The 27,642-nt window shown below is 43.3% G+C and overlaps 1 protein-coding gene across 1 annotated transcript in view; it reads right to left on the bottom strand.

Annotated features, from left to right (window-relative positions):
- Positions 1-1,164: 1,164 nt before the first annotated feature.
- T265_01446 (hypothetical protein) overlaps positions 1,165-27,642 on the bottom strand; it is a gene marked incomplete at both ends in the record, with an annotated part of 37,313 nt that continues 10,835 nt past the window's right edge. The window contains 6 exons of the mRNA XM_009165472.1: positions 1,165-1,990; positions 5,685-5,828; positions 5,925-6,003; positions 13,233-13,682; positions 18,506-18,590; positions 19,440-19,676. Of these exons, the coding sequence (XP_009163736.1) occupies positions 1,844-1,990; positions 5,685-5,828; positions 5,925-6,003; positions 13,233-13,682; positions 18,506-18,590; positions 19,440-19,676 (1,142 nt within the window). The remainder of the gene's footprint in view (positions 1,991-5,684; positions 5,829-5,924; positions 6,004-13,232; positions 13,683-18,505; positions 18,591-19,439; positions 19,677-27,642) is intronic.

The following is a 27,642-nucleotide window of genomic DNA, read 5'->3' as shown; positions in this document are numbered from 1 at the left end:
TATATATATATAGCGAAACCACCCTTTTGCTCAGAACTCTCCTCTGATGCTCACCAGAACAAATTTCTCGTGAAATCCATGTCATACCACTTAGTAGTACAGTCAATTTACAAGGGTCATGCCTACGCTGGGCGAGCACTTAAAGTTACAATGTCTGGCAGAGATTCATGTCAAGTGCGCTTTGCTAGCAGCTAACCGTGTAATAGAAATTATTTTTCGACTGCTTTTTTTCGGAGTATTTTCTTAAAGTACTTTCAAAGTGCACAGTATTTTGATAGTCAATTACACTACTTGACGGATGATCTATCTATATAATAATCCATAATCGATGTCAAGGTCATTCATCTGAAGATAATTCAGCGGAAGACTGCATTTGCATGTTCTGTCAAAAGAGTCAGAGACGTTGAAAGATACACAAGTGTCCAGTTGCATTCCCAGGTGTCTTTGATCACCAAAAGTATCTTTGAGATAACCGAAAATTGCGGAAGACCGAACAGTTGTTGGACTGCAAAGTAAGATATGTTGTGGTCTCATGAAAGGCTTTGAATCGAACCGAATATTCGCCTTACTGTTAAATGCCTACCGCGTTTTTTGTCAAAAACAGACAAATACTTCCAATTCATGTTTGTTGATAAAGTACAGCGGACCACAATCAATATTATCCAATTTGTGTACGTAGCACCAACTGCACCTTCCCATGTATACATGTACACCAGTATCGCTGATTCTAAGGGGAAACTTCGGTGAACGTTTACATGGCTTGAGACAACCCTGTCCGCCTATATCATTTTCCTCGCTGATCCCCAGCAAAACAGCAAGAAGTCAATCACAAAACCGAGAAACCTTGATCTAGTGGACCATAAGTGTTCTATTTAGATAGTAGCTACCTTAGTAGTAACCCTCCATAGAGCTTCACATGTATAGTCATGTTTCGTTGCCACTGGTTCACTGAAAACTCCGTAGTCTCCATTAGGCACAGATTCGGATGCCTTCAATGCGTGGAAGCATTGAAAGGCGATTAGTTTGCTCCTTACATGCCAGGAGCATACGATGCCAACTGCCTCCTAGAATACATACCGCACCCGTTTTATCCACGCATTTTCAGATGGACTTATTCGACTAACGGAATAGAAAACCAAGCACTGTGAGTTGAGGTAAATAAGATAACGCTTATATTTCGTAATGAAACGCGAACATTTTGTATTGTATTCCCAGTTCATTTGGTTTGTAACTGCAGATTACTTGATAATTCACTAAGAATTCATGGAGTCGATCCAACTCGTTTTCTTGTACAGTATTGATAGATAATAGGCCCACTTTAGTGAAAGGTAAATACGATAAACCGTTATTTCTACGAAAAACCGTGAACAGCTTGAAGTTTCACGTGTTGATTGGGACTGGACATCAAACCGTAAAAGTGTGGATTTAGTGCAAAGCTCCCGTTGCAAACTTATTGCCACACACCGGCGGTATGGATAAACACGAACATTGCCAGCGAATATAACCTTCTGTGCGAACGCGTAGAAAGGGAGGATCCGCTGAAATCAGTAGTTACTGAGGACCGGCAAGCTAACTACTGAAGGGATTGGCAATCGACTGACAAGTGTGACCGCGGGATGGTTCGTTTTGCCAGAATGCGAAGTTGAAGTGTGCCAGCACCGCAGGGACATTCCGCTATAAATGGCCAGAGTCGGGTGGAAAATACGACAACTAATGCGTTTCGATTAGCGGTAGTGTTCTCATGTATCATATACATATATACATATAAGGAAAAATGGTGCCTGTCTGACAATGCCAAGAACGAAGATTACAAAAAGAGCCGGGAATAATCCAGGAAACCGTTTCACATGGCTGAAAGTAAATCCCTCATAACACTTTCGACCACGGAGGGATTAAATTTGTCCGCTCCGTATCTTGGATCCGAGAACAACGTATTTATAAGCCGTTTGAGGGCTTTTCTCTCTTTCCCACCAGTGCGATAAAGATTAACCTGTCGAATGGGAAGAATAAGATAAGAAAATATTAGTCCACTTTTTGCATCACAAATGTGAATTTTCCATCAATAGGTTATCAGGAGAGTTCACTTTACGAGTTATTTTACTTTCAGAAGAGTCACAAATCAACTTATTCGAAGAAACCGACAACTAAGAACATTTTCCAAATTAGTATACAGAAGGCCGTTCTAGTCTATATGGGAATGGAAATGTTGACCGAAACAAATAAGGTACTAACAATTGTCAGCCTGAAGACGCAAAAATAATCGGGTATTCACAGTCATAAGATCGAATGCGGCCACTTGAATCAGAAGTACAAGAAAGTCCTAAGGAATTTAAGTAATCTATAATTGTGAACTCACTTCCAGATATTTCACAAGCGATGCTTAACGCACATTTCACTTGCCATTATCTGAAAACAAATTCGTTTTAACTAAGTAGTGCTATTATTTGGAACTTCCATGCACTTTTATATGCGACACTGGCTGGCTTTCTGTGAAAAAAACTGCTACGCGTTATGTCGCTCTGTTCCCAACGCTTCCATTTTTAACTTCACGTCCATATCCTGTCACTTTCACATTGTGAAAACACCGACAGACAACGTTTCGACCAATCTAAGGGCCGGTATAGTGGAAAGTAAAAGGCTTTTTCCGATAGAATTCCTTTTTCGACTGACTGAAGGGTTCAAAACTCATTTGCAAATTTCGCTATGTCGGGGTAAGACCACTCAAATGTCTTTCAATAACGATGACTAGTTAGAAGAGTGTTAGTGGTACAATTATTAGCTTCAGCTGGCTGCGGTTACACAACACAGTAACACCACTTAACTCTTGAATGAGCGTAAATCTACGAAAAAATGTACTGTAGCCGTACGCCAACCATAGTGGCCAGTCGTAAGGGCACTCTTCCTTATGACCTTATGAATTCGCCCAAACAAACATGGTGGTACACACTGCAACAAACGGTGTTTTGGTTGCAGATAACGGTAAAATAGATCACCAATCTGGAAAATTAAAAACGAGTGCGTGAATAAATGAAAACGGAGGCACTATCCAGTTTGCCATCATTTGCGAAGCGCACGAAAGACGCTGTATGAAACACAGTTCGCAGTCGTGCTTAAAATAATTCGATTGTGAAGATGTGAGGCTGCCAATCAGAAGGTTGTTGGTCCGAACCCAGCTACTGTTTTCCAACTGCTCTTACCTAGACAGCGTTTGTGCTTCCCTAGGGAGGCGTGGAAGCTGTGCGCCGAATGAACGTCATACCCGAAAAGCTACGTCAGTTCTCACGTACTTTAAAATGCCGACATAACTGCATCAAAGGTAGTGACGAAAAATCCGGTTACTTCGCTTTTTATAGTGAGATACTTGACCCTCCTGAGAATAAAACAATAAAATATCATAACGATATAATTATATAGTTGACCGCTGAATAATCAACTATTGAATCTTTGAGAAAGATTGGCTCTTAAAACTTCGTCATCGATACATTCACATGCTCAACTCGAAAAAGAGGGGAAGTGAATTACGCGCTGGTTGTTGAGGAACGAATTCCGAAGCAATGATTTCGGCTGAAGAATGTGAAGTGCAGCAGAGCTTGTCGCCGCTCTGAAAAGTCAATCAAGTTAAAGAGAGCAACTAGTGTGTTGCGATCCTTAGGACTGGGCCTCAGTTGATCTACATTCGGATAGTACTGTCTGAGTTTGAGGTCTGAGATTGGGTTACGTAAGTTTATTTAGACCGGGGCATGGTGATGCCTTTTGCATGACTGCACTCTAAATGTGATTTTTCATTCTTTCGTCCTACAAGGTATCGTTGGTAGGGAAGAAGACTGTGGGGTAGTCCTATAGACATGGCCGGGTATGACAAATTACATCGAAATCGAGAAGTTGGCATACCGTTTGTTCGTTCACCATTCAGACACTTACCGTGAGTTTGAGAGAGAAACGACGGTATAATGCTTATAAACCTTATCACTACGTGTAAGTTCATGAAGCAAGTATTCGTTCATCTGATCCTAAGTATATCGATTAGAGACATGTCGATTAAAAAATGACGATTTGGTTGACGAATTTGTGTCCAGAACGGATCAAAACGTCCACATTTGGTGCATATCAGAACGCAATATTCCGCATCACACCAGGTCACACGCGATCTTCATTATTTGAACAGGACGCTCAGTGAGTATCTGTTTTCTTTAATTTGAAGATCGCATGAATTGGTTCGAAAATAGTTTCGACGAATCAGTAGGCTGAAACTGAGTGCGTGGACGGACAATGTGGACAATGTGCGATATCTCGAATAAAGTGCCAACTGAAACATGAGGCGGCCTGTGTGCAGCACATTCAGTTGTAGGATATCATAAACGAGAGATTCAATTGAGTCTCTCGTGAAAATCAAATTGATTCGCAAATGAGTGTATTTCTCGAAAACAGTTCAATTTGGGTTCAACTAGAACATAAGGTTGACGGAAACTCGGGGACTGCGCCTAGCTGATGAGCCCCAAGAAGAGTGAAACCGGTCGTGGGCTGTTGAGGAGTTTTCAGCAACTTTGTGAGTAGTATCCTTTATGAAAATGTGTACTCATTTTCCATTTTGCCAAGTATTTACTGACACCAATTACCTGTTAATCGTGTGCAGCCTTATATGCATTTAAGATAGGTTACAACAGATCGCAGGGAATCAGTGGGCGTAATTCGTTATTCGTGCTACGGAAGAGATGGGTTAACTAGACTCGTGTCTTGAGACATGGCACGATTCGTCATTATATTCTTTCTCTTAATTAATAAAAACAAATTCCAAACAAATCCCGTATATGAAGAAATTAGTTTAAAAGTAATGTTGCTGTTACCTAAAACCGGAAACGCAAATGAAAGGCTATATGACGTTTAGAATGTACCAAACTATAGCGCGCATGCTCATCCCCTGCTGCTCGGTTTTGAAATTCTATGCGTCGTGAACAGTGAACTCCTTCGTAAGCACAACTGCAGCTATTTTGTGCTGAGAAAATCCACCGTGACCAAGCCGTGAGTATTATTCAACGCGCCGCTTCTTCAGAAATTCGTATATACGGTTGATATATTTGTATCTGCGGAAAAGTACACCACTGAGGTGGGTAAGGGCACGAAAGATGTTATGGGAAACGTTGCTGCGGGCCGAAAAACCGGTTTTATCATTCTCAGTGATGATCTACGCAGCTGACTCTTATTGTGATATGTCAGGTCAGATTTACGGCAGCATCCCGTTAGCTGTACCGTACGAGAAGGTGACGGTGTCATGTGGGAAGTTCTACGACTATCCTTGGACTCGAAAAAATAAATAAATGGGTTACATGCCCATTGATTGTGCTGCATTCCATAAACTAATGAAGAGATAGATACTGCAGCCACTGTCTGGACAGACAGATGGAAAATTATGTGGAAAAAAGTGCGAATCGTATCTCGAAAGTCCCACCAGAGATTTAGTTGAAAGATGTCGAGGGTGGATGTCCCATCACAAAGTGCTACTGAGCTTAGAAACTCGTAAATTCTAGTAGAAATAACGCAGCAGTGTCGATAGGCTACCCAATTATCTATACCTGCATCCACAAACTAGCAAACGCATGGAGTTTAACATTACCCGAGAACACTGGTTACATACACACAGATATGACAAAATCGTGTGCAATCACAGTGAGTGTCACGGAACTCACCAGCTTAGGATTATCTCGCAACAGCAATTCACAACTGGGTCGCATCTGGTCCGGATCACAAACCAAAATCAAACCGCATCTCAAAGCAAGCTGACGACAGGATAAATCAGCCAGCTGTTCGGCAGTCACCAAGGTCGACAAAAACTAAAACAAACAAGAAAATCACAACCACTTGAATTGCTTTCAGCATTCGCTTGCTAGACAAAATCTGAAATCGGATCAACATAAAATTAGACGCACCTTCTCAGCAGATTTGCCGAACAACTCTCCGGTGATTGTGAGCTCCACAAATTCGCAAAGTAGCTTCGGTTCTGGTAAGCTAAAACGAGAAAATGGAAGATGCAGTACGTCAAATCGGTTGAACGAATTCTGTGACAAACTTTGCCCGCTTACGTGCAGAGTGCACTGAAGTGGATATTGAATAAGACATCGTGGACATTAGGAGAAAACAGTTTGCGTTGTAAAAGTATTTTCTACCCAATATGAACATTCTGATGAGTTGAAAAAATGTTCACCTGGTGAAAGAAACACAATAGGCACTAGAGTCCAGTTTGAAACACGAGAAGATGAGAAGAAAGCTTTTCCGCTAGTGCACAATAAACCTCCGTTAATCGGTGGGACCGGTCCTACTTAGGAAGATTATACTACCGAATAGTCGTTAACCTTCTCTTATGTAACAGGACAGTGGACTAACTGTGCAAATGGTGATACTAATGACAGCATACACTTAAGGTCAGCATCCCCGTTTGTGAAGTTTCTTGTTAGGCGAGGGCACTAAGCATGATGGATATTGGAAACGCACACCGCATCAAAAAGAACTAGATAGCCTTGAGCACCAAGTCTTCAGACAAAGTGCGAGAAAGACAGAAAATGGAATGGAGAGATCAGTGAGCGAACAAGGTGCGGAAGAATGAGGACCGGCTCTTCGGAAAATTGTCAGAATCCACGCCGAAGTCAGTAAGTCTGTGCATGGCAATTGTGATTAGTCTTTGTGGTATGTTTTATTGGCTCAACGTGGCGGCGGTGACCAAATGCGCCATCTTGAATGTTAGTTTGCAAAAGGTAACCCAGATATAGTCACCCACTCTATCTTGGACGAACATATATTGGGCCAGTGTCAACGTAGCCAGTAAAAGTAAAACCATATCCAGGCAAGCAACGCAAGTTGAGTAAAAACAGCAGGGGAAGGTGAGGTAAGTGCGTTAGCATCGAAACACGAAAACACGTGAGGCCCGAAATCAAAATAAAGTGGTGTAGGGTCACAAGACCAGCTCTACCAGCTTGTTGTTCTGGTTCATTACTTCAGTTACCCAGGGGACCTAGAGCATAGTCTGATGTGCTCTGAGTGACACTGACTTGGCGACTATCGAGCGAACTGCAAAGGGTAACGAAAATGGCATTATTAGAAAAGTGGAAAATTTGAATGCCGATCTTGAGGTTCAGATCATGACTGATTTACATGGTGACAAATACGGTGCCCAATAAGTGCGCTACAACCCCATTTAAACCAGAAAGGCTCGGCCACACTCGCTATCAGTCAGCGGAGCAAACAGAGAATGTCCGATTATTTGGTTTCATCGACCAGTAGAAAATAGTGTCACAAAGCACACGTTCGTGAAGAAGAAAGTAGTGAGTTATGACGAAGCGGTTTTCACACAGTCTTCTGCTCGTGGACAGGGTGACTTCCGGTTCACCGAGGTACTGGAAAACGGTAGACAAAAAGCTGAATCATCAGGCTCTAATTCCATTGTGCGCTTAGCTGGATGTCTAGTATAGGAAACAGTATAAATGGTCAGTATAACTCAGTCCAGTACATGTCAAAAATTAGAGTTTTTCAAACTTTATCGTAAAGGTCTATCCTGCAACAAACAGTAGCCTTTTAGAGGGAATAACTTAAGCGAAAAATTTTTTCTCCCATAGGATACCCCAGTAAGCAAAAGACTGCTAAGGACCCTCAAAGGACAAGGACTGTATTCTACAATGCAATAGCTCTGTCTCACAAACATGGAGCGTGAAGCCGAGAATATTCAAAAGCCACATGTTTGGATTACAATGATGGTAGGATTCTCTAGCACACACCTACACCTTCCATACAAACTACGAGAAATCCGCGAAGTGATGTGGATACGTGGGACTGATCCGTACACAACATATATGGTGGTAATGTGTATCTGCACTCAAGTGACAGCTGGATTTCCAAAAAGAAAAAAGAAAAAACACAGGCCAAAATATGCAGTAGGACCTCACAAGCTGCCCTTATTGACAGATCCTTAAGACACCTATACTTTTGAAAATTGTTGCGACAGCCAGAAAGCCGGTCTACTTCGCACACTGAAGAAAGCGGGATAACAAGTGTCTCATGCTCCTACACTGGATTCCCTCTGCTTTGATTTATGCCGTCTGTCAGAAACAAGAATACAGGATGCAAGTACCGTAACCACTTTGACTGTCCTGTCACTCTATTCCAGGTTCCAGCCGCGCACCTTCGGTGATGCGGAGGCCGCTGAAGCTGGATATACTGGATTAAGCACTTCGCAATCAAGCGGAAGTGTCATTACTTAATTGGATACCCGTATCAACCCTGCGCAGTTTGTTTGCCATCATCTGTGAAGGAATCTCGAGGAAGCGGGGTCCATCGCACCCAATTTATTGTATTTGCTTATGCCTCAAATGACTACAGCTTTAAATTTGCCAAAGAAAATGTCTATAACGCTTGGATGTTCTTTTACAACAACCTAAAAGCTCAAATAATTTTTGAGATTGATGGGGACATGAAAGCTTAGATAGGAAGACCAAACGCGGCCGAGGCCCGATTGGGTGTTTATCTTGGATTGCCATCGCCATTAGTTACCGGTGGCGAGGGTTGATCACTGTATGCTGTTCCTTCTGGAATACTGTCGTGGACTTCGACCATACACTTGTGCGCTGCAGCCTCTCATTGTGCTTTTCAGGACTGCACAAAACGCACAAACCTCGCCTAGCGACTCAAGCGTCCTTGTGCTTCTGGTTCTGACGACCTTCCACATATTCTGTTTAAGGATAGCAGTGAATTTCTCAGTCAGTGCTTGTTTGGCCTAGTCGGATATGTCGGGGAGAAAAGACTGTCTCAAACAAGTGGGGTGAATCAATAATCGTTCCCACTTTCAAAAAGGGTACTCGTGATGAATGGAGTAACTATACGGATGCCAGTTGTAAGAAGGCTTCTGATGTTACTGACACTTCGTGTTCACAGGGCGGGACGCCAATCCTTGACGGCGTAGAGTTTGCTTTGACCACATCGTCACACTGTCAGGTGTTAGAGTGGCGCCATATGTACAGAAGACCCGCAATCTTGGTGTTCCTTTACGTCAAGGATGCGTTCGATTTTTTCTGCCGGCCAGTGTTGTTGACCACACTTACTCAACAGGGTATGCCAAAGATAAGGTAATTCTGAGCGCGAACGTACGATGAACCCCCAAAAGCTTCCCTACAAAAAGCGGTGTCCGAGAAGGAAGTCCATCCTCTAGGTTCCCGTTCTAATTCGTCGTCGATGAACTTATGAGGCGAACGCCGGAAGGTCTTGAAGCTCTCGCTGTTCAAATCGTTACATGTCTATCAGAAGTAGGCAAATGATATCATTCTCATCTTTGAAGATGAAGAACAAGTCCTGTTGAATAGGCTGGCCTTCAACATAACATCCCTCGGCATGCAACCTACCCCTTCAAAGTGAAATTTATGGGGAAGTGAGATCCCCGAACATACTCCTTACAGTTGAAGGAAGATCACTGGAGGTTGTGGAGAATTTTAAATGCCTCGGTAGTTCTATTATCTCTAACAGCAGTGCTTGATGAAGTCAGTGAATGAATCTCAAAAACCCGAATCACGTTTTCTGAATTGCGTCAATTGTGGCGTTAAAACGGCGTATCACTGGGTCCCGATGGTTGCGCATATCAGGCTCAGTAAGCGCTGTGTTGTTGTATGGTTGCGAAACATGGTCTCTACAGACAGGTGATGCGAGGTTTTGGACCACCGAAGCCTCAGAAGCCCTGCTGATGTCGGATGGCGCCAGCGAGTGTGAAACGATATAATTAGAAAGGTGTTTGGTTGCGCAGCAGGTATTTCAGGTGCGGAAATCATTGAGCACCATGAACTGAGGTACCTAGGTCATGTACTATGCATGCAGAAACATCGTTTACCTAGATGCGTGTTGTTCTTCGTGTCTCCTTCAGGATGGCACAAACCGCGAGGTATATAGCGTTTGACGGCAGAGGGACGTGAAAAGAGAATACGAAGAGTGTGAATGCTGGTGACGAGGATGCCGTCCCCGTGAACCCCATCCCCTTGCGCTTGGCCGGAGACACTGCATGAGATGATTACTGATTCATGTCAGTGGCGTTGGTGCTGTCTGTTTCCAGATTGTGTGGTTGAGCGCTTGGGGGTACAGGCACCTCAGAATGCTTGCTATAGGCTAACACCAGTTCCCCTCTTTCACACACTCTTTTTCCTCTTCTTTTCACTCTAAGGCTTAAGTATAATTAGATAAATGTGAAACACCAGTGTCAACATGAATGTTGATGCTACTGATGGTGGTGGTAATGCGTCTCCTTGGACGGAAAAGATGTGGTAGAGCGAGTGCGGTTGGTGATGTAGGATCATATCACTATTATCCAGTTCCATTTCATATATTACTTGATACGATGAAGTCAAACATCCCAAAATAGACGTTAGTGAACTATAACCAATGACTGTGAATTAAATTTGAATAATTGTTTTGTGGTAACTGAACCACGAATCTGCTTCAGAAGATATGTTATAGTGTGTGATAGTTGCAGAGAAACTGTATTTTCGGATGTTACGCTGCGCTGAGGGTGTCTTTCTCATCATAGTGCAGTACGTTTCAGTTTTCATTACTCCATATTAATCACTTGCAACGGTTATCGCTTTGGACAGTTACGGTAACCTCGCCAATATGTGAGGATCACATCTTTCATTAGCACGACATTACAAAGGATTCAAGGAATCCACGAGTGCTGATATGTCCCTAAAACATCTACAGATTCAAGGACCATGTGGACATTTCATAATCAAGACCAAACGGCCCATATTTAGCGCCCGATAGCGCGACAGGAACAGCTACAGATTGAGTTCAGTATATATAGCAAAAAAAGGTATTTCAATTTCCCACATCTTCCATGATCAACTACATATAGTTGCAACGCTTTCCGATAACTACGTGGAAACCTAAAAAAAACTTGAGCCTTTGCCCCGAGCAGTTGCATTCTAGATATTATGTGGATACTTTCAAAGAGCCTTGAATTCTCTCCATTGGTCTTCCTTTTCTCTTCTCCATTAGTCTTATATCCCTGGAAGATCTAAGTAACGAATCATCAAATTTTGACCGGTTTCAACCAACGTTACTCGGCTAACCGAACGTGGCTTTCACAATTTGAAAGTGCTCGAAAATTTGTTCAAAAACAACTATAGTGCATGCATCCGTAACATTTTTGCAAGCCAGATGCGGAGATCTTTTGCGACATATTTTAATCGTAGAAGTAAGGGTGCCCATTAAAATGAACTCATCTGCTGTGAAGCACAAACTACAGTAAACGAAAACAGAAAGGGGATTAACAGTCCCCTCGAGCTTTTGATCCATCTGTCCTTTGACGTATCTCAGTGAAACTTGAACTTGAGATACTTGAGTGCATCAGTAAATCAAACTCCACAACCCGCATTGTCACCCTAGGATACTGTCATCTGTCGCGGGGCAACCGGAACCTGTTGTGGTGCACTGGTCTGCGTACCTCAATAACCCACCGAGCAGCACTGCAAGAACTCGTGCAGCATCAATGAGGTCTATCCTACCAGTTTGGTCACTGAATAAAGGCTTAATTAACACAGTCGCCTGGCTCTCCAGGTTAGGTATTGGAACAATGTGAGAATTTGCTCCTTAAAATTTGGGCTATCCGAGTAGTCTCATGCCAACCACTGCTGCGTTGCGGTCAGGTTATTGAGTCAGAAGCTTTGGTTGAGGATACCAATTGTTTTTCTGCCTAGGTTTGGGCACCATCGCATTATCTCAACTGACACGACGATGAACTTGACAGTACTTTGAAAGTACCTTCATGCCACATCGGCCGTTGTGTGGCGACATCAGCCAGATCGCGTTATTCGCTGCATAAAACAGGTTGGATAGGCGAAATCTTTGATAGCTCATCCGATCTTGCTTTATTCCTACCTAATAAATCCCGACTTATCTCACTTGAAAATCACACTTATGTAGATCCCAGCTATGGACGCTTCAGTCAGACACCTATGGAGTTAACATGATGCACACCATTGCTCACATCTACTACTGCGCGTCCTCTAGGCAGGTCCCATTCCGTCGTTTTTACTGCAGCCTTTAGGTAAGTTGGGCAACAAGCTTTTTTCGCGTATACCCGAGGTAGTCTGCCGGTTGACGTCTGAGACCCCAACACAGTTGTTGAGTCTACGGTAGCCTCTCTACAGGCTACAAATCTCGAGCGATTCTGAAGCTGCTGCAGTGTGTTGAATCAGGCCTTAAGTTCACGAGCCGAAATTTTAGTGCTTGGCTAGGTACCTAAAATAGCCACCTCTGTGCTGTTTGACTTTCTAGTTCAATAAACCCCCACATGTTCAAAATATTGAACACTGTTTCTCGTGTCTGTCTACGCCCTAATGAACTGTAGGTTCGGTTCATCCGAAGATACCCTATACCGAAAACCGACCACCCTCTTTTGCACAACAAAGAGCTCGGATGCAGCGGGAGGTTTCAGTGCACAAGTAGGACACCTCAGTTTATCCAAAACACACCTTGGTGGTATATGTAGACTGGACAAAAAATGTTATGATAAACGCCCTTTGCAAGTCTGTACTGATCAGTATCTGGGTTTAGAATCAGTGGGCGCGGTTGTACTACCTGGCGTCCCCATCGCCGAGCAACTTTGGAGTCAAATTAACCACATCGCCATCAGATACCGAGGGCGCTGTTAAGTCGTTGACTGCTGGTCGTTCTCGAATACACAAGTCCGTTGCAGATCACGCTCTCGTTCGGTGAAAATTTTCATTACACCTTCTATACAATCCCAGGAAACCAGCTTCTCACTTAGCAATGAAGCTTCCTGAGCCACAATTTCGATAAACATACCATAGCCTACCATGCAATGCATTAAAAGGACCGTCACCGCATCGGGGACAACACAACCACGACTATACGAGAGGCCAGGAACTCTGCTAGTTGTGCATCCAAGTGCATACACGAGTGTCACTGGATCTCATAGCGCTCAGGCACTTACGGATGCGAGGTACCCTATCGGAGCACAAGTCGTTCACACGACCGACTGGACAATAGCCCAAACGTAGCTTGTGTGTGGATAGGGAGGTATGCCAATTGTCAGAACAATTTTCGTCATATTTTTAATCAGTTTTAATCACAAGACCCACTATCGCGTATGACCGGAAAAGCTAATGAGAAATGTCTAGCTGACGTCGAAGATCATCTTTCTCTACTTGCCGTTCGAACAGACTGTTACAAGAAATATTTCAACTTACTGAACAACTTCACCACGTTTGGCCATTCCATGCAGGGTACCGCAAATCCAGTAGGCCAATTCATGATAGATTTTTGTCGTGGCGACACCTGGCATTCGATCGGATGCTTCGCTGCTCAACAGAATTGAAAGGCAAGATTCATACAGTTCAAGGTAGACAGGATTCTCTACCAGGACCGTAGCACGGTCCGGTGAAAGCGAATAGTCAAGGAGTAATCGCCTCTTTGAAGCATTCGGTAGTTCTGAGTGTTTCGTTGACTGTAGAATACCGTGAAACTGTTGGACTTGACAGCCTAAACACAATGTTGCACCGGAAGAGTTGTGTAGCGCTACATGAACTTCGCCCGAGCAGCGACCACACTTTGAGCGAAGACGTAGGAGGGGGAGATTCGGTTCGGGAAGATACCTATAGTCCTGGATCACCTCTTTATCCCGCATAGGAAGAGTTGATCTAGAATGGGAAACGTACAAAGTGTAGTGTGCATACGACTGCCTAGTAAACCGGGTTTCAGGAAGTAACCAACCCGACCATTACTTGAGCGAATTTATAATAGTACAAACAAAGGGGTCGGCGAAAGCGGCTAGCATCCGGGACGATACGGAAACTTCTTCCTAATAGAATGCTATCCGAAAAATCCATTTATATCACAACCCACTGTCTAGATGACGTATCCTGTCTACCATGTCTTATACAACGACTAACTACAAGATTATTTGCTCCAAACAGTTATCCATCCTTGCTGGAGGTTTGACAACCACCATAATGATGGGCTCCAGTCAGCTGATCAGAACGAAGAGCACTACCTATAATCAAGCCAACAAGCTGTACAAACATATTTGGCGGGTGGCGAACGGCCCGGCGCCCAACTGATAGCCAAGTGACATGACCAATCCCATCAATGTCCAGCTGATGGTCCCCAAAAGAAGCGATGAATCCAGTGTGGAGAAAATATAGGAAATACAGCTTTATTAAAATGCTGTGAGGTTACTGATATGTGGATATATGGGATCAATGTCCACTCATCTGGGTGTTGCCTGTTAATATTAGGAGTAAAAACTGAAACAATACAGAGAAATCATAAGACCGCCAACGTTTATTCACTAGAAACCCACTGAATTTAACGAAAGACCAATGCAGGTAGAAATCAAACTTACCATCACTTTGGTCAACTGGTGTAAAAGGACCAAATGGTGAAACATTGCCCTTAAGAAAGGCTTTTTATTCTTTCCCATCCGCTTTACCTGAAAATCCCTGTAAATCACTGTGCTACCCGTTTGATGAAAGTGTGGATAAAACTTTAACTGACATGTCTCAATTTTTGTTTCGGGTTCACAGAGGTTTGCACCCTTATGCATTGGCTGTGTAAGTGCTCTCAACGGGATACCAATTAGGTGGAAGTTAGAACCACAATTTGGCCAATCCAGCAACCTAACAAAGCGAAATGGAAATCAGCCCTTGATGGTATGAAAAAATGGAATTATAGCTATCTTTCTCAACCACCGCATCCCTTGTCTGCTCGTAGTAGTTTCAGTTATTTCGAAGCTCTGTTGGTCTTTCAGGTGAGAACAAACACTAAACCAGGAATCCTCTTGTAAAAACTGATGTCTTTTGTATCATATCCGTGACACTTTCACGTGTCTGATTCATCCACACGGGAGTTATTCTGAGCAATGCAGGAGATATGGGCCCATTGCTGTCTCCGTATTTCACCAGATTCACTTTAGGGAAGGCTCTAGAGAACATCAATCCATTCAAGTCCACACAATTATTCCAACAGAATGGATATCGGTTTGTGAATATTTTGAAAACGCCTGGCGGTTATGATGCCGACGATTAATATGCTCTTGATAAAGATGCATTCACATTCCTTTCAGCCTATAAAGGGAAAAACTCATGAGCTCCGCGTCTACAAAATGCAAAATCATGTTGCATAACGCACCGTCTTTGAATATGCCTCTAAGAATTCAAAAAGTTTTGGAACGCTATAAGTGTCTCGAAAGTTGTATTAGCTCTGACGATGAAGTCAAAGCGCGGAACTCAAGAGTCATAATTGCGCTTGCCAGTTTGCGCCACTTGTATGAAAAAAACATCGCTGGATCTGGAAGAACGCATATATCAGACTACAGTGCAGGCTGTATTGTCAAACGGCTGCGACGCTTGTCCATACGAGAAGAATCCGAGACATTTTCGGGTCTTTGATCACTAGTTCCTCAGGATCATAGTTGGAATCGGCTGAAACCATCGAATTTGCAGTGAGGTGATCAGGAGACGGGACTTTACTGAAGCAGGTGTTTCTCTCAAAGAGTGCACCCAGCATCGCGACCTAAGGAGGTTGAGCCATGTGTTGCGTATGAGGAGTAACGACCGAGAGAAGCGCTGTTTTCCGCGCCTATTTTGAACTGACGCACAACTACAGGTGGGCAGAATCGGACATCAAAGATGGAAATTACGAAACTATGGATGTCGTTCGCGAAGTTTGCCTTTCAAGATGGGGCGTCCGTGACCCTTGCTGAGAGACGGGACTTACTGAAGCAGGTGTTTCTCTCAAAGAGTGCACCCAGCATCGCGACCTAAGGAGGTTGAGCCATGTGTTGCGTATGAGGAGTAACGACCGAGAGAAGCGCTGTTTTCCGCGCCTATTTTGAACTGACGCACAACTACAGGTGGGCAGAATCGGACATCAAAGATGGAAATTACGAAACTATGGATGTCGTTCGCGAAGTTTGCCTTTCAAGATGGGGCGTCCGTGACCCTTGCTGAGGTATCTTGGAGACACTGAACGATATGGCGACTAACCGATGAGAATGACGTTCATTTTGTCACTTTCTATCAAGATTGTATGACTGTAGATTTAGGTTGTATGAACCTCGGGTGTTTGATGTAAGATAGCCCTAGGCCCCCCCTGCCCCATTTCCTTCTTCTTTCCAGTATGAGGCTCCATTCAAATAAATTGATAAAGTTGTACGGCGGCAAAGCACCAGCGTTCTGCGTGATAGTGATGGCAATAGTGACGATCAGGGCTAGGAAAATCCCAAATCATGTAACTGGACTATGAAAAGAGTGGAGCTGTCCAAGCGAACAAGTGGGTGTCATAGTTGAGCTAGACACGGACGTGATTCCTTCTTCTATTTCATTTCACTACGATGTTGAAAACTTCGAATTCCCCCGAAGCGATACCCTACCGAGAACACTTTCGCAGTCAGTGTATAAAGAAGGAGACTTCTGTGAACCTGGGAGAGAATTTATGGCTCTTAAGGAACAGGAATGGGGAAATCAATCCAGGTGTCACCCACATGCTCAGTGAAGTGTAATTAAATTATTTCCAGCGTATTACGTCCATATATGTATCGCGCCATCTCGAATATTGTACCAATTGAAACATGAGGCGGCCTGGTGCAGCACATTCAGTTGCTTGGAAACATAAACGAGAGTTTCAGGTGGGTTCCAGGTGAGTCTCGCGCAAAACCTAATTTGTTTGAAACTTGGGTTCAAGTAGAACATAAAGTTGACGGAAACTCAGGGACTGCGCCTACCTGATGATGAGCCCCAAGAAGGGCAAAATTGGTTGTGGGCTGTAGAGGAATTTTCAGCGACCTTATGAGTAGTTCATTAGGTCCATATGATTTACAGGAATAAGAGATAAGGCAAACAAGTACCAATCATCAACTCTCTCCACATAAACAGCACCATGGGGTGTTTCTATGATGTTGCCGTCCGTATTTTTCACTTTTTGGTCATCTAGCCAGTTGACCGAGGTGATGTCCTTGCGAATGGTGAGAACGGTTATCGGCAGAAGTTGTCGTTTGCAGACAAATGGGACGCTCAGTCTATTTCAATAAGAGTGGATCTGCAATTAGAAATATGGGCGATCCTTATCCTCCGCTATGGGGCGTACTGAATCGATCACCAGTAGTTCAACGAGGGATTTACACGCGATGTCAGGATGTGCTGTACCGAAAGTGTTGTGTAATGAGCCTACTTAAAAATAGGACAGTAACATAAATTTGAATCGAAACTGGGCAATCTAAGAAAATTTATGGCGATGGAAGCCCTGAAAGCGCACAGACGGTTTCGTCCTTCTTAAAGCTCATCACATAGGCAATGTCCCTGAGCTTGCTACATCAGCCCCATTACATTCTTGAACACCAAACTTTATATAAACTGTATAAGCGCGGTTGCAAATTAAATTGATGTTAACGAGGAACAACTTAGTCCCAGTAGAATCTCTCGTTCTTACTACGTTTCATAGATCACCCGTCGCAATGTGTCCCAGAAAGCAACACGATGTTGCAGACATCATCCCGTATAAAGCGTTATTTCGGTTCTGTGGTAGGCGTTCAGCAAAAGAATACTACAACCGGGAGATTCAGCTGGATTTCGGTCGGGTCCCTGGTCAACACTTTGGAGGTCTTAGTGTTTCGGATCAGAGTTGGTTCACTAAGTGCTTCCGAATCAACGCTTTACCTGGTCATCATGCAGGTGGCAACAAAAAGTAGTTCGCAGCTAATTCACCCACAGACAAGGTGGCTTGAGACGACTGAGCTATGTCTGGACAACTGAAGGTGGAAAAGGCTTTCACACGTATGGAACATCCAACAAAGATGCCATATTGTGACACGTGAAAAACTTCAGACCAAATAAGGGCGATGTCCGTTAAACAGATTTCGGATAAGTATTCAATTGTAGCATCCACGAACCCATGCTAACTCACGATTAAATGCACACACGCGCATTGATAAATTCCGTTTGTCATTTAAGTTATTGACCCACACATTGCATCAACTAGTTCGATCCGCTCCTTGGCTTACCGGTATTTGCTAGTTTGATGGAATAACCTTTGTTTACGTTGACCCTTTGGATTCGTTTCAAGTAAACGTCGGTCACACACTGAAAACTCGCCCTTCCCTTTGTAAAAAAGCGGATTAAAAACAGATTTCATGTGCACTTATTTTGTCGGCTATGTTCCCAAGCATTGAACCTGTCAACGAGGCTACCGCAATCTTGTATACGAAAATAACAAAGGGATTGGCGAACGATATTCTCTCCAGGACCGAAATATCTCGATAGTAAAAACATGCATATAGTGAGTTAGTGCGCGCCTTCGGATGATGCTTACTTGCAGGTCATACTTTGCTTCCTTAGAGGTCGAGATACCAGCTCGCATAAAAGAAGTCACAAACCCTCACGGAGCCGACGCGTCGTAGATAAAAAGATATTTCCAAAAAGGGGATATGTGGCACATAGAGCAATTAAAAAGCGAACAAAAACCTTACTCGGTAGTAGCATCAAATGACCTCGTTTCGTTGGTGACTTCCTCTCCTGATCGTATCAAGTCAACCTGGCGATCGATTTCAAATTCTGGAAGCAAAATGGTAGCGTTCATGTCGAAAACTCAGGCATTAACAATTAAGGGATTCTAAACAAAGATTGAACGTGTAAAAGATACAACCTGGACAAAAGAGTCTAGCTGTTCGTCAAATTTATATATATATATATATATATATCCATGATTTGAACCTTGTTCCGGAAACACTGGGACACACAAGTGACTAGAATGCAGGTACTATTCAAAGGAATTCTAGGGGATAACCTAATTGGAGCAGCTGTGATGGTTGAACAACACGCAAACGGTGGTTTCCCGAAGAGAGGATCTCACGAGGAAGAAGACTGTGACGTATCTACTGCATGTCAAATCTCTCCAAAGTGAAGGAGAATTTACATTAAATCGCGAAAAACGGAAAACAGCTACTAACTCCAGACAGGAGCAGAACCTCATTGGAAGGGTCTCCCTAGAAGGATTATTTCCAGCGTGGCGCGCGGACGTACAGAGAAGGCTCATAGGATCAAATCAAACAATTCCGAGCGAATCAATCACAAAACCAGCTGAAAACACAAAGGCAGGCTGCAGTGAATTCAACTTAGATAGGAGCAATCAAGAATTGAGCGATAGAGGCGCTGCCGAGCAGCAATTTTGTCAGACCTTTTGACCATCCATTTTACCAAACTTTCTCGTACAACCAGTTTCCTTCATCGTTTTTCTATAGGCTTGGAACACAGCTTCGTCAGTCGCTCAGAGGTGTCTTCACTTCTCCGCTATTTCGGGGGTGATTGAAAACTCTACTGGCGCTTATCCCAGCTACCAGTCACTGAAGGCGACAACCCTACAGCATGGAAAGAGTATAGACAGCAGATAGATGACTTGCTTACCAATAGCCCGAGCAACCGCCCGTATGCTGTTCACGTTCTTCACCTCCGTCCGCGGATACTGATGCGATAAAGTAGGCCCAACGGACACGTTCACGTCCACGCGCAATTCACCAAGAGATGCATTTGCATTACACGCACCCAAAAAGGAAAGGACAATGGCCAGCTCATTAAGGAAAGCTGAAGCCTGAGCAGAGTGAGTGAAATCTGGTTCAGTCACAATCTCCACCAGGCCAACACCTATAGAACACGGACAAAAAGGTGGGTGACGTCCAAGTGAGTGAAATATTTGGAAAAGGAATAAGTTTTCCATATGACTTAATGTAACTCCGCTATGGTCATTGAAACAGAACAGTGTTGTGTGGAACAGTGAATCAGGATCGATTGGTTCACTCTATTTCTATAAAGATTTGAAAAGTTCGGTTGTATAAAAGAGGTCTTCTATATGTCAGAGAAACAAGCAATAGATTGTTCTAACACACACGACGCTAGGCACTACCAGTTATTTTGAAACCTGAGCGTTACCTTCCATGCATCAAATTCCACAACGGACGAATTTCGACATTTGTTACTTAATTCAATAGATTCAATGTCGCTTGATTTCTATTCATCCACTACTACTCCGGTGTCCCCGTTAAGAGGATTTTCAGTACTCATTTGATTGTACTTTAAGAATACATGCACGGGTTATCTAACAAATGCAGCGCACGTATTTTGGAACTGCATCGATATATCATTAGAGAGGATCCTCTTGAAAACAAGTCCTCACAAGACGACTCCAGCCCCATTTTTTTCCTTTAAGGGATCTCATTTAAAAAGGACACCTCAGACGTCAGAACGCTAAAAATCACTTTGTGAAAATAGTGGTGGATATGAATTGTCTCCATAAGCCAAGTGTTCCAGAATGGGCAATATACCATGGGAAATCTACTGTTTCGCTGACCGGATAGATACATTTCGGGCATGCTTTAGGTTTGTTACGCCAAATGTTATTGAGTGAAAACACACCTACTTCTAACATGGTCTCAACCAAGTGCACAAAACGCAAAGCAGAGAGCCTAACTCCAAGCTGATAGAACATCTGTTTTATCGGGATAGTCTAGCCGAATTTTGTCACCACTCATTCGGAGTTTGTTTCCAGGCAAAATATCTGAAGCTACAAATATTTTGTTTTAACAGCCTCCATTTACTCTCAGTCGTAGCGTCAGCCATATAACTCATATAGAGCACTAAGTAGCTTTCAAATGATGGCGATATAGACCGTGGTACACGTCCATATAGAATGTGCAGTGACGATACAATAAAAGAGGGAGCAACATGAAGTAACAAAAGTAATGGAAAGTTCGCTGAATAACCATGCCATTGCAACTGAGTTAGTTGTTGCGCTTAGTTTCAAGAAGACGATCAGCGTAAACAAGAGACCTCAAAAATACGTGGTCGATGGAAATGAAACTGAACGTCATTTTCGGAAGTGACCTGGCTACGAGGCATATATCCCCGGACGCATCATTAAGAGCGTTCGTGGTCATAAATATTAGATAACCTCAAGAGAAACTTCCATGAATGACGAACGGCTGGTTCCTGAAGACCCTCTAAATACAGTCAGAGACTCTACCATGAGTTTAACTACTTAGTTATTCGAGAGTAGCCAATTTACTGCATGACGCACACACCAAGAAGAGCCGAAGACAAAACCCACCAGGCGTACATCTTTTACAAAAGAAATCTCGACAGATTTCATTTGGTTGTTTTTGTTGACACTGGAGAAAGAGACGTAGAAAAGATTATAATCATTCAGATATTTCTATTCTAAACTGATGATATAAAGACAACCTACAGAAGCCATGTAGCTCCAGTTATACAGCTCAGTGAACACAATCAACCACGGAACTTCCAGCACACCTCCACTAGATTCTCTCGAATGATCAAAAAACGGCATGAATTTGTCACAGGCCGGCAAAGGCAGTTGAACGTTATTCGGGGCTGTTATTCCGTCTGAATAAGTCTCAGAGATAGTCAAAAATGTTTCATTGGGTTGTGACAGGAAGTCGAAACCATTTGAAAGAATGTACGGTAATTTTTACAAAAGACCTAGTTGTCTGGCCCAAGGAGAACCTGTTTCTAGCTGACTGTATGTCTTCTTCAAAGGGGGGATAAAGTGCCTTCTTTTAAACAACATAAATTGCTTGTGTTGTGAGTTGTATATCACGTGTACGAGTGCGCAAATGCACCGGTTTCCTGAAATAACACTCAACGTTGGACAAAGGACAATTTTTAGGTGGTGCAAAGATTTATTGCATCGGCGCCTAATCACAAGAATAAAGAGCTCTTTGCCTTGAAAATCTTCCAACTTTTTATGCCGCGGACACTTTGAATATGCTCCACTGCACAAAGTTCGTGCAGTGAATAAACGAGGGCGAACTACAGGAGTTGCTCAGCATGATTTAGAACTTGTTGAGTGTTCCATCTCTCCACTTAGACTGGTTTACCTATGACATTTGGTGGGACTCCATTTAGAAATGGATAACGTTGCTTCCGCATGCATTCAACACCCAATCAACGACACCGGTGAGGAGTCGCTGGAGAGGTGGTATTTGCCAATGCACCGTATCGGAGGCGAAAAATTAGGTATCGAATCCAACCACTCAAAACGTACTGGTACACAACGATGTGTCCATCCATGACGTCTAACTCATGATGTAACGGCTGATCTCTGTACCTCGAACAAATTCCTTGTGGCTGGTAGTTTAAACAGGAAATTAAAACTGTAGGCTGTTGCGATGAGTCAGAGGGGACCGGTCGGGAGGAACCAGTTGTTCAGCCGGTAAGACCAACTATCGGAAATTTTTGTTACCAATATGACCCTGTACCAAAAGCCAAGCTGACCTAGCATAATACTATCAAGACATCCTGGTTGCTACGGTTCCCATAAAAACTGGACGAAAAGGTCGTTTATCTGCAAAATAGCACGTTAACCATATAGGCATCCGCCCCTCAACATTTTCCACACACTGAAAGCAATAGGCAACAGACAAATTTCAGCAACAATGCCCAAAGCTCGTCCCATCCGTTCTGATATGGCTTAATTTGAAATCACAGGCACCTTACCAGTGAAGCTATATGATTAGCTGACCTAAAAGGTTTGAAATTTCGGATTTGAAGTCAATGTATCCATTAATTTTTCAAAGTCACCATAATCTTCACTGGTAAACAAAGACTAGCGATCGGCGTGTGACTTTGGTGTGTCAGTAGAACCAATTGACATTTCGATTTTCATACAAGCTGTCTGAATTTTCGGCCACGTCCACATTCTTCGAACAGTTTCTCTTACTGCTGAACAGCAACAGCACACTTCTTGTTCCAAAAAAGGCACCAGTTGAACTATCCACGTGTCACAGGTATCAGCACGCCTGAAGTCCGCTCACTACGTTGCTGTTATTGAAAGCCTGTTGTATCATATTGACATAACTGACATAAAAAGGAAAACAAACGCCTGGCTTTGCAGAATTTAAAGGAAGGGTGTAGCTAAAGGTCCATGTTTGTGAGGAAATATTTGTGGGCCCGTTAGCGCCTCAAGGAAGACGGTTTAGGTGCGGGTGGCGAGATGTCCCGAAAGTGTGGCCCCATGAAAAATACAATAAAACTCCGAATACGGTCAACGTAATCTCATAAACGTTATGTGACGAGCCAAGATCAGCATGCAGGCTGACGCCCAACAGATCTGCGTACCGCTGATGCCGAATTCAATCTGTCTTCTGGAAAATGAACTGCACGGTATAGCTGTCCAACACCTTCCTGTACGGGCTGATTACGCAAAAAACGTGGAAACAGACGGGACTTCAAGAGATCAGAGGGACGGAACCCTCGGATATTGGAGATAGCAACTGCAACCGTACTAAGACTTCCCATATTTTTAAGCATTTTGTGCGGCTTCAAGGTCGTTGTGGGGATAAGTAAACCCATCGTAGATACTTTGACCATGATTCCTCGTGCTGAACATTGTCAATTTAGTTTCCTTGCTGTTTGTGAGTTTCCAACTGAGGGAAGTGGAGTCCCTATCTTCCGGCGAAAACATTGGATTAACAAAAAATCGATAGCGAATCCGTATCCATGAAGAAGATTCTATCTTTATGCATTAATTATTCCGAGAAGTTTAGAGAGTAGTGGCAGACTAGAAGGGTATGGCCAAAAATATATCAACCAAATAATTGGAGTGGCGAACACTATAGGCATCAGCCAGAAACTTTATGCAGACGGTACATGGTCCTAGCTCGCTAACTTGACTCGCGGTCATCCGATATCTTTGATGTTAATTTTGGATGACGAAAATGAAATTCAAGTTCTCAGAGTGCATTCTCCATCACAAGACAGAATAGATGATCATTTGTGTTATTGGAATTTGTGTTGGCGTAACAGTGTAAGCCAAGTTTTTAATCTGTTAACGATTACAGCAAGGAAACGATATAGCCTGGAAACTAACAGTGACGAGCGTCCTAGTGTTTCAAGGATACTACAAGATTTCTGTTAACTAAGCTCGCTCTCGAAATTAGAGAAAACTGTCACATTCGTTTCTGGTTTTACTCCTTCCGAAGTGTCCTTATGAAGTAGAGTATTGACGGTTTTCTGCTCAAGATTGATGAAAAGTAACGCCAACGTTTTATTTTCGAAGGAGGGCGGCAATTCGTCGCACACTGAAGGGTATGCCAGACGGGACAAATTAAGATAAAACTTCCCTGTGGTCATATATGCATACGAGTACATATATATATATATATATATATATATAAGTAAAGAAGGGATGGACAATTTTTTCAAAAGTACAGCTCGAAAGAACGACATATAAATAGCCCAATTCAGGTGGGTCCATCGAAGTCATATACGTAGTGCAGGACGCACGTACTGTCACAGATTTCCGCAAAACTTGAGGGTGGGCACATTAGAGCGTGATCGGAAATCCGCATGTTTAAGATGGACCACAATGGTGTGAGTTGAGTCTATTTTTCAATCCACAACTGCCCTGCTATTGTCATACACTGTCGGAATATCTATTCCCACTTAATTGACAAAAGCACTAGAGAGTATGTTACAGGAATTTGTTTGAGCAAAGGGAGTACTCGATGAAACCTAAAAGAATTATGCATGGTGCATGGTATTACGAAGCCTTCCTTACAATGAATACAGCACCTTTCGTACCAATTAGCACAAGTTAATTCAAGAAGGACTACTTGCCCACAATTGGATCTTCAGCAATACAATGCAATGTGCTAATAGTGAAGTTACCGTCAACAAACAGGCGAGCAGATTAAGGTGAACTACCATGTTGAAGAGGCAATGTACGGCTTAGTAATGGCTTAAATTCTGAGTCTGTCATCGAATTCAGTGCTGAATTTGAAAGCCTCCCTTGTCAAGATGTTTGGAGGCGATGAAGTCAACCAAAGCATTAGTCTATGTCCCATTCCCCTGTAGAAGAGCTTTCATTAGTGCATATATTGTCCACGAGACAATCCCCAAAAACACTGTCCTCGGTATTTTCACGCCTAAACTCCAACGATGCTCATCCAAACTCGCCACTGACCAAATATTCTTTCATAGGAAATATGTAGCTGGCAGTTTCCGCAACTGTTGATGTCCAACCTAAAAGAGAAACAAACTCAACGTGGTTCAGTTGTGTACATTACTCCTGATTTCGAGCAGGAAATACTAAGTATTTCATTTTCTGGAGGTTGCATTGAGAAAGAAACCCGACGGCGCCATGGCAAAACCCATTTGTTGGCTCCGCCAATCTAACCGAAATAATAATGGTCATTCCGCTGCAATACCCTTTCGGGGCCCAACTGGCGTGCAACCCAAGGGAAGCACGAGGGCTTGGATACTGCCAGATCGTCCAAACCTAGACACGAGCAATCGCAGTGGTCTAGTTGGTTTTGAACCACGGACATTCCGTCAGTATGTTTGCACCCTAACCACTGAACTATTTTGGGCTTACTTATTCAACGGAGCATAATGACCATCCATAACAGGTTGCGTTGCCCTCTTGGTCCTATTTTCCTGCAAACCTGTTACGTAAGTGCTTATCTGTTCACTATGTCTACTATCGCATAACCGTCCAGCTCGGTGAAAACAATTTTACAAACAAGGACGTTCACTGAGCAGTGTCTCGCTATGAACGGGAACCACGCACTAACAACCGGAATGCTCACAGTCCAAGGAAAAAAGATGCAAGAACAGGACATATGACAGAATGAGAGTCCACAGGACTGAGGGGCATTTGAGATTCAGACACTTGACACCGAAAAAGGCTGATTCATCATCGACTCATCGACCAGATTCAAAGATAGGGCAGCAAGAAGATTTCAGAACTGGAAACAAGTTCACTATGTTTAATGTTTCAGTGTACCTGTTTAAACAAGTCTTCATCTTCACATATCTAGTGAGGAGCCAAGGGTAGGACCATGTGACCTTAAACTTACTTCAGGTAGTGCATAAGCGTAGATACACCGTTACACGTGATCTATCGCATACTTTCAGTAGGGAGTCGCCACTAAACGTTGAGTGCACGTATTAAATCGGAAATTCGCAGACTAACGCAATCGGCACACGCCTTCTCGCATGATAATCCCTGATGCAGTGTCAACTGTGAGGAGACCTGCTGAGCAAAAGTAACTACTGTGTTGAAAACAATTCCAATCATGCGAAAAGCAAGTCAGGTCCCAACGGGGTCTAGTTTGGATAGACGTGGTGGACATATGAGCAAGTTTGTTTGGGTTTACTTTTCAGAGCGCTTTGCAGAATGGGTGGGATGCGCGGTCGCATCATAGTCAGACTTTTGGTGGTCACAAGTCACTGAGTTTGCTGGGGTAAACAGTACTCTCCATTGCAGTCGAGAAAATATGAAACGTCTGTACACCGCACAGACGGTCGAAACAAATCCTGATCGACACAGTAACGCACTTAGCTGAGACTGACTGGGGCAGTGCGTACTCGGGGCAAATATGAGCCAATACCCACTGAGTCAACTCGTAATCACGCTCCGTTAGAGGCGAATCAGTGATACTTTAACTGTCGAAGAGTTTTCAGTGGCTTTGCGAGTAGGTTCGTTTTATAAAACAACAAACGGACGCCTATTGTATGAAGATTGTTTCTATTTGTATGGACATCTGTGTTACATCACTGAGCACGGTGGCCATCATCATGGTACTTTGTCCAGAACGATGAGAGAGCCTGTCGCGACCTAGTCACCCACACACTTGACTGTTCACCAAGGAATCTCACATACGATAAGTTCCTTTTTGACTTGCTCCCATTTCGCATTGTATTCATTTTTATACGTGTCGCAACCATGTTAAAAAATTCTATTAGTGCACATTCACCTTCTGATTTGTATTATGGCTATCGCCACCTGTGCACTAATAAGCCCTCTTCGGGAGTTTTTGAGTGTTAGATGACAATTATCAATAAACCTGTCATTCGATGGCCCCCAAATAGAGGTCCTCTGAATTAATTACTTGGACTCCTCAAACATCATATTGCATAGATATAATGGTCATTATTGCGGAATTCAGCTGTTGATGGGGGGTGGGGTGTACTAACGTTACGAATACTCTTCTAAAATGGTACAAACTTGACATGTCTAGACAACACTTGCATGTACTTGTTGGTTACCATCCCCTCAACGTTTATCTTTGACCAATTTACCAGAGTTTGGTTACCACCCCATCAACGTTTATCTTTGACCACTTTCACAGTCCGATTACTATCTCATTAATGTTTACCTTCATCCACTCATATAATCTGTTCAACGCATGCACACCCGCTGTTTCATTCCTGTCCGCATTATGACGAACATGCGCCCCACGACTAACCAAGAGTGTTGAAATCTTATCCTAAGACAAACAATGCAAGCGCATCCTCACTCACAACATAAACAACGATCCCACAGCCCGACGCTCGTCAGTTCACACAGCGCCTTGACCAGACCATTTCAAGCCGACGCACGACTCACTGTGCAGGAAAAGTCTGGGCTCGAAATCGTTTTGGATTAAACGACAAAGAACAGGCCAGATTTCAACACACTCGGTCAAGACCCCATTCAATTCAACGGCGTCCCACAAACATTGGCTGCATCGGCTACAACTTATCAAACGAAGAACTCGATAAGTCTCATACTTCTTTTGTCCATTATTCAGTTGTAATTTGTGTCTCTGGT

The sequence above is a fragment of the Opisthorchis viverrini genome (assembly GCF_000715545.1).
Source record: "Opisthorchis viverrini unplaced genomic scaffold opera_v5_15, whole genome shotgun sequence".
Lineage (NCBI taxonomy): Eukaryota > Metazoa > Platyhelminthes > Trematoda > Opisthorchiida > Opisthorchiidae > Opisthorchis > Opisthorchis viverrini.
Note: the sequence above shows the minus strand (reverse complement) of the source record. Positions and strands in the feature narration are given on the sequence as shown.